Here is a 7,993-nt window from a genome sequence, read left to right on the forward strand (position 1 = left end):
TAGACACAGATTTACAGCATTGTTATAAGCTTTGTGTTGGAAGAAATTACAGTTATGCATCTATTAACTACCCCTCTCGAATAAATATAAGATGCTATAAAATGCAAGTGATTTTACTCATCCTAATACCAGACAGCATAATGAGGATTTGAACCGATTAGCTGAGGATAATCTCAAAGGCATGGAAGAGCTTAGTTGAACAGGTTAGTTACTTCGGTTGTTTTGCGATTTTTACTCTAGATTTACTCTAGATTAGCCCCAGCACACAACACAGTGGGCCAGGCTGACAAATATTTCCAGAATATCCATGAGAGCTATTTTTCTGTTTCTCGCTGTATGCAAGACACTGGCTAGCATTTGTCTCAAACCTCCCAGGCAGAGATCCTGCAGAACACACGGTTCCTCAGCCCCTCCGACATGTCATATGCCAACTGCCACACAGGGTGAGTGGCGGACACGTGCTGGTACCAACCTGCAGATGGTGGGTACTCTCTGGTAGATGGGCTCAGTGGCAGATTGGAGACATGAAGGTTTTCTATTACTTTCCAGAGAACGCCTGTCAGATTCCCAGGTCTCTTACACAGCTCAGCACCGTTTTCCCTCACCTTCTGTTGTTGTCTTTAGAAATCAGGTCAGTTAAATGCCACAGAGTTTTTAATGTTGCATATCTACAAATAGTTTGAACGAGTCCGCTGAGAAACGTGCATTCCATGAGTGCTCTGAAATTCCCCAGAAGCCTCAGGAATGAGCAGAACAGCAGCAGCACATGCAAAGAAACCAGGCAGAGGAGCAAAGGATTTGTATGCTTTCCATTTAAATCTAAGTGCACAGAAATCTATGGAAATTTGCTAGTGACTTCAGTGAGAGCTAGACCAGAACCTTTCCTCTCTGTACTTGGCTGATAATACCAATTTTCCTTTTAATTACACCTGCTCAGGGAAAACAGCACTTCTTACACCAGGACCCTCTAATTTTCTTTGACATCTCCTGTTGTCCCAAACTGGGGCAAAAAATTACCAATTGCAAGATTCACCATTGAGTGAAAAAATCCAAAGTATTCCACTTTGGAGACATCAAAGTCATACTGAAATGCTTTGTCTCTGTATTGTCAAAACATTTATACCATTAAGCTTTGTATAAAACTCAGAGATGCACTATTGCATTCTGTGAATGTATGCTGAGTAGTCAAAACAAGAACATGAACATCAGAGCGAAATGAGGAAGTTAGAATAAAGCACCTTTGCAATCTTAAATGTTTCACGGGAATATATTTGATTTCAGTCAAGTTTTCAAGGTTAAAATTTCAACAAAGCAGCATCTTCTGGAAGAAATTTGTCTGCAGAAAGCTTTTGATCTGTTTTACTGACTATAGTATTTTATTGAATTCAAAATGACTGATTGCATCTTGATTAAGTTTTACATCTTCCTTTTAGGTCTGTATTATTCAGCCAGGAAATTATGCACGCTCTACAAAAATTCAGCCACCAGTCAGTGCTGAAGAGATTTGGAATGAACTCAGTGAAGAGGAAAAGGCAGTTTACAATATGGAGTATGTTCAAGAGCGAGCAAACTTTTTCAATAGCATACTCAGCAAAGGAAGCACTAATGGCAATGAGGTTGTAGATGCTATGGTAGATGCTTTAACGTCTCCTGCGCCCAAGGCACGTTACATGGTAGCAAAGCTGCAGGAAAAAGCACTGGTGTTTGTGTGCGCTTTATTCCCAACTGTTGTGATGGATTCCGTTTTGTCATACGCACTGAGTAAAGTAAAACTGGCGTAGCCTGAGTTGGTACCGGTCAGTGACTCAAGCTGGGCAGTTTTTGAAATTGAGAAAGCCAGGGCTCAATCTAATGCCTCTAGAGATACCAGCTTACAGTGTTAGAGGCATGATGGAGCAAAAATGGAGCATATGCCACAAGGCAACTGCACACCTGAGATCATTACAGCAGAGATGAAAATACCTTATTTTTAGGAGCCCAATAGTAATTTATTACAGGTGATGAGACGAGGTTAATGGAAAAGTTAGGAACAAGCAATAGAGCATGAAATACTTCACATGGAGTTAAGTGGCTGTAGAAGGTTGGGAAGAGTCGAATAATAAAGTTGTAACATGGAAACAGCATCTTGGCTACAGTTCAATGCTTTTTCAGGTGTTCTGGATAAATCTATAACAAAGCCAGCATGTCATAGACTTTGGAAAATAAGTAATATATTCCCTTTACAAATGAGTAATCTGATGTCTGCATTAATCAATGCATTAGCCAAAAGTGTAGTCAGAGAGCTAAACACCAATGTAACAGCAATAGCAGTAGCAACCTGTAGCTGAGAAAGAACATATTCAGCCTTGAGATCTGTTTTTGCTACTGTTATAAGAGAATAAAATCTGACCAAAAAAAACCCTCTTAAGGTGAACAAGAAAACTTTAGTAACATGTATCTATGAGAGTAACTGAGTACTGAGGCTTCATTAGCGCTCTCCTACTAACTGCTGTGGAAAAAAGACTGTTGGTTTACATTACACAGTTTTACATTTGCCTTGGTTGTGGCATGGCACAAAATCCAAGAAGTCTGGGAAAAAAGGTCCCAAAATAGCTGATATTAACTGTGGTGATGCTGACAGATACATGGTGCAGCATACCTGAGAAGTCCTTTCTAATATATTTAATCAATTATTGAGAAGAGTTACTTTTCTCTTGTGGTGGGTAATTGGGCAGTCTGAGTCAGTAACATAGGCGAGATGAGCAAACAGACTGACTATTCCAGGTCTTCTCCTGATACACTCAGCACAAGAACAGCCACCTTACTGCACCATTTTGAGATTGTGGAGCAAATTTATTCTCTTCCCAAATGCTGGACCCATCCCTGAAGCTGGCATTGGTAAGAGGACAAGCCAGAGCTCCCACCTGTTTCCCTGCCCATCAACAGCAAGATTATCAGATGATTATCATCCACTCTCCTCATTTAACCAGAGCTGAGCAAGGCCAAGCAAGGGAAGGGGAACAAGGCTTATTCCAATTGAACCAACTGATTTCCTGTATAGGAATTCCCCCTGCTTGACCTCTTGTTTTGGAAGAGTTGCTTTCATGCTCTTAGCTGTTCTTTGTGCAGATTACCCTTCCTTACAGTAAGCAGGCACTGAACTCAACAAGCAGCTTTGAAACCCAGATGTTTCTCCATCAGGCCCAGGGTACGTACATGTCCTTCTCTCTGCCTTAGAGACCATGTGGCTTTCCATTAAATGGTCTCCCTTCTGTTTGCATTTCTAAACCCTACAGGAATAAATTGTTGCTGAGAGCCAGGACCACCAGAAGAGCTGCATGCCAGATACCCATGACATGAAATACTTCCAACTGAAAGTTCATGTGATAAATATTTCAGTAGCCTCATGTAACATCAGATGAGCAACACTCCAGAACATTTATTTCTTGGTCTTGAAAACCAAGAGCTTGCAGCGTGTAGTATCTCACAGGGGATACAGTGACATGCTGGATCAGAACAGATGGGACAAATGAAGGCAGTTGATATTTTCATTGCTGTCTAACCTGTCAGCATGGAAGGTAACTGAAAAATAGCTAGAAAATTAGTATCTTTCATCTTCCCCCTCAGCTTTTTTAATATTATGATCTGCATATAAAGAACTAATCAAGAGAGAATCAGAGCTTCAGTTATTAACAGGCCTGATCCACTCCCACTGAAAGTCATCTGGAATCCTCCCACTGAGTTAGATCGGCTCCAAGGCACAGTGTTAGACAAGTAAACTTAAAAAAAAAAAAAGTAGCAGGAATAATTTTCGAGTCCCTGCACTTAATAGAAAAGAGATCCTTATAAGAAATGGTGATGAAGGAGGTGAAGCACTCCCTCCTCTTCAGGTCTTTTAGGGTACAGAAGTTGCAGGATTAATAACAGAGGCCTTTGGTGAAGAAACACTGCTAACCAAGTCAGTGATGAACTCCAAGGTCCCCCAGAGCTGTTGGCTCTTCAGACGAACCCCTGCCCACCTATGTGTCACTGAGAAGCTCACCTGACTCTAGGGATCCCAGGTCTCATCCTGGCCCATGTAGTACCTGGGGAGCACATGCTGGGACATGCACAATTGCTGGCCTGCCCCACCAACCCTTGTGTTGCTTTGCCACACTGGTGGGTAACCCTGAAATCACCTTTACCTCAAGTCAAGTTAAAGAGCAGATGCATACAAGAAGCCTGGATTTACAAAATCCAAACTAAACAACAGTCCCAGTGTTTTAGGAAAAAAAAAACAGCTGACAAAAATAAAATAAAAAAAAATTTCTATTGGCACTACTCTTAAATCTAAAATGCTCCTCTCCCAATACCCAGGTAACCTGCTGCAGACGCTTTCCTGGGATTGTTTTTCTCTATAGCATCCACCTCAGACTGCATTCAACAGAGAACTTCTGGGCAGAACACATTAGCTTTTCTCACTACTCATCTCTTACAAACCCTGCTGGCAATTTGGGAAGAATTTTTTTTCCCTTGAAAACAACCACCACAAAAGAGACACAGCTCTTCTCCCAAGTCACTTCTCCAGAGACACAGTACCAGAGACCCAACAAAGCACGCCAGCAGACATGACACCACCATGGGTTAGGGAGCACTCTACTAGCTGCATGAACATGTACATGGATTTTACAGAGGTTTGGTCAGGAGGTAAATTCCAGCCATTGTGGGGCTTTCTTACTAAGCACTTACATTAATTATTTCATGGATTTTCTCTTCTATGCTTATTCCTAAGAGCACATATTAATTGGCAAAAGGAATAAGCACCGGGTTTCACAGTAAGCAATTGCAGAGAGTATAAAGAAGAGCAAAAAGTTAAGCTAAATCCGTTTAACGAGTTGTGCATTGATCTGAGTGACACTGACAGCTTCATACAGTGTCATCAAAAAAGAAACAGAACACAGCCCAGGAAACACACATGTAATCAAGGACTGGCAGAGTGTTACCTACTGGCACGCTCCCACACCCCAAGCATGTGCAGCAGCACTTTGCTTCACTGCAGTGTTATGGATGGAGCTTTATTGACACTTACCAATATTAACCCCCTGATCCGACCTCATGCTCCCTCCGTGCAACTCTCAGCTAGCTGAAATAGTCCAGATGACCATGAGTATTAGCCAAATGTATAAGTACATGTCATTTTCCCAAGCTGGCAAATCTGAATAAGGAGATTTTGGGTGCAATGCACCACGCAGCAGGTTTTTTTTCAGAATCCGGAGAGCTGAAGAACAGTAATAATTACTTGCACGGCAAAAGGCTTAAGAAACAAAACAAACATGAAATCCCCAAGCACACCTTCCAGCTGAAGTCTGGCTATCATCTAGTGCAGCTCCCACCAATGTCAGCAGGATCTAGTGCCTACCACCACAAAACTCCTTCCAGAGCTCAGCTGTGAGACGTTTGTAGGATCCTTGGGCTTTTACATCAACAGATAAAAACCAGCACAATACAAAGACAGCGACTGATACTGAGGATGACAGCTGTATTATTCCACTTGTTCCATACAGGGACTGTGCAGTGCTGCCAGTCTGGCACCTTCTAGCACCAAACAAAACTTTACAGCCTTCATCTTTCAAACACTTTGAAGCAGCTGTGCAGCAGTGAAATCTTTTCATGTGTAATCAGACCATTTTGGAGCTACAAAGTGAGTATATCTGTAACGGAGGTTTCACCCATCATCATGAAGCACATATATTGTAGAGCAATTGAAGTTTATGTTTAATAGTGTGTAAAACAAGGGGAAAGCATATATGCCCCTCAGTAATAAATGTTCTTTAGAATAACTCTGGATAGGAAATAATTTACTAGTGATTATCTCATTATCAGATGGTGACACAGCAGGCAAATCCCAGATGCTACAGGTTCCACAGATTGCATTCATCCAGGTAACCACAAAGCCAGTGGAGCACCTCTGGGATTGTCCCAGGAGTGGACACTGCTCCCTCCTGACTGTGAGCTGCCAGAGGTGTCCCTGTGCGGGAGGGGAGGGTGCAGGCTTAGAGCATCCAGGCCAGAGCAGCCTAGAGGCCACCCTAATTTATACCACATCATGGCTCTGCACAGCACTGCCCTCAGATGAAGTCTCAAGCGGTGCGCAGACACCTTGGTCTGTACCAGAGTTCTCAACCATGTGAGAGCTATGTCTCGATTTCCACTGTGACGTGTTTCCCAGGTTTGGCTCTGGGAGCTGTAATCTCCAGTTACGAGGCTCTAGGATACGTTTAAAACTGGGCAGTTCATGCTTTTCTTTCCTTAGTGCAGTCAGTTACATTTTTAAACACCACCATCCCATTTGTATTCCTGCATTAGCTTGGCACACTTCCAAAACAGAGCTGCCAGCCAAAAAAAGCTCAAGAGCTTGAGGCTTCAGACCTTAGAATAATTTTCTTTGGTGAGTTTTATTTATCTCTAAAGACAGAGAATACTCTTAAGTTTCTCAAACAGCATCTTGATCCTATTTATTTTGGAGTTGCTGCAGTACTCTACTACCAGAGCAGCAGCCAGCAAGGCAGAGATGTTCTGCCCTTGAAGCCACAGGGCTTTGAAACATCCAGTATGATGTTCAGCTGTTGAAAAAGGTTGTTTTGCTTCTTGCATCCTGAGTCCTTGTCACCACTCTCAAAAAGCTCAGGGGAAGATACTTACTGGGAGAAAATAAATCAGGCGTAAAAATCTAAATAACACCCCCAAGCACACATGTGCTTATACACATATCTACACTTGGGGTGAAATATCACATACCCACAGTTATGATCTGGTTCCAGAGTTTCCACAATTTCTAGAATCAAGTGATGCAAGTGTTTCAGATGGGATCTTCAGTTATTTTCATATTGGTCTAAATTTCAAAATACACATCCTAGCTTTTCTAAGGTGCACTTAACGTGTGCTCCACTAGAAAGTGAAAAAAGGAGAATTCACCTTAGACCAAGACAAATGTGTCTCCCAGTATGCGGCAATAGCAAAAAATCTTAACTATTACACAAAACAGGCAGGGAAACATGTCCTGTTGTGCCATGTCTACAGCAGCTATTTAGTGTGACCAAGGAGAAAGAGAAGGGCATGCACAATACATTTTCCAGAGAGGAAAACAATTAACCAAAGCTGAGAAGCGCAAGACTAATAATCCAGCCAACTCACAAGACAAACTGCTCGCGTGAAATAGCTACTGTACAAATCACACTCCTTGCAGGGGAAATAATGAAATGCTTTATGCTAAAATGCATTATCTGTTGCTGTGACTCACCACACAGTCCCATGCCTTGCATCACCCGCTTCTCCATGCTGGCGGACACGCATCCAGCTGCGCATCACCACTTCCCTGGTGAAAGATACTATACGTCAAAAACCAATTTTGCCTTTGAACTTCCTAATGCTAGAGGTGTCTTGCAAATAATTCCACAGCCTGTCTTGGCTAGGTGCAAGACAAACAGTTTGCCATAATCCCACTACTGAGCCCAACAGGAGAACCAAGGGCCAGTTGGTTTGCGGCATTCGGAGGCTGAGTTTAGGCACTAAAGGAAACGTGAAGGAGAGACACACAGAGAGCCTGGGAAGTCCCAGTGCTAGTGGTGATTTTCCTCTAGAATGACTTATTATGGAACTCACTTAACCAGTTTTGAGCGGTTTTCTGCATTTGTTGGTGCTGACATTTTTCTTCTGTTAATAGGTTCCTTCTCCCAGTCAGGCCTATGAACAATGTTGTTTCAATTCAAGTCTAACACACCTCACACGTTATGGTGCTACACAAACTCTGTGGGGGTGGCAGCGAAGTTGGGTTACGCACCCATCTTGTACCTCCATTCTTACAGCCAGCGGTTCTAGTAAAATTTAGAGGTAAAACAGCTATACCGCACCGCTTCCCGCCAGAGGGAAAGGCAGTTTGGCAAGAAGGTAAATCGAGAGTCAGAAAACACTAAAGCCCGTGACTTCCAACTCCTTCCTGTCGACGACACAGAAGACCAACACTTTTTCCAAGTGG

The 7,993-nt window shown here is 42.6% G+C and overlaps 1 protein-coding gene across 1 annotated transcript; it reads left to right on the forward strand.

Moving 5' to 3' along the window:
• Window positions 1-497: 497 nt before the first annotated feature.
• LOC104270000 (short-chain dehydrogenase/reductase family 9C member 7-like) lies at window positions 498-1,856 on the forward strand. Its single transcript, XM_009871548.1, has 2 exons — window positions 498-631; window positions 1,434-1,856. The coding sequence occupies exons 1-2, from the start codon at window positions 500-502 to the stop codon at window positions 1,779-1,781; spliced, it is 480 nt and encodes a 159-aa protein (XP_009869850.1). The 5' UTR covers window positions 498-499; the 3' UTR covers window positions 1,782-1,856.
• The last annotated feature ends 6,137 nt before the right edge of the window (window positions 1,857-7,993 follow it).

This window comes from Apaloderma vittatum, unplaced genomic scaffold (genome assembly GCF_000703405.1).
Source record: "Apaloderma vittatum isolate BGI_N311 unplaced genomic scaffold, ASM70340v1 scaffold37436, whole genome shotgun sequence".
Lineage (NCBI taxonomy): Eukaryota > Metazoa > Chordata > Aves > Trogoniformes > Trogonidae > Apaloderma > Apaloderma vittatum.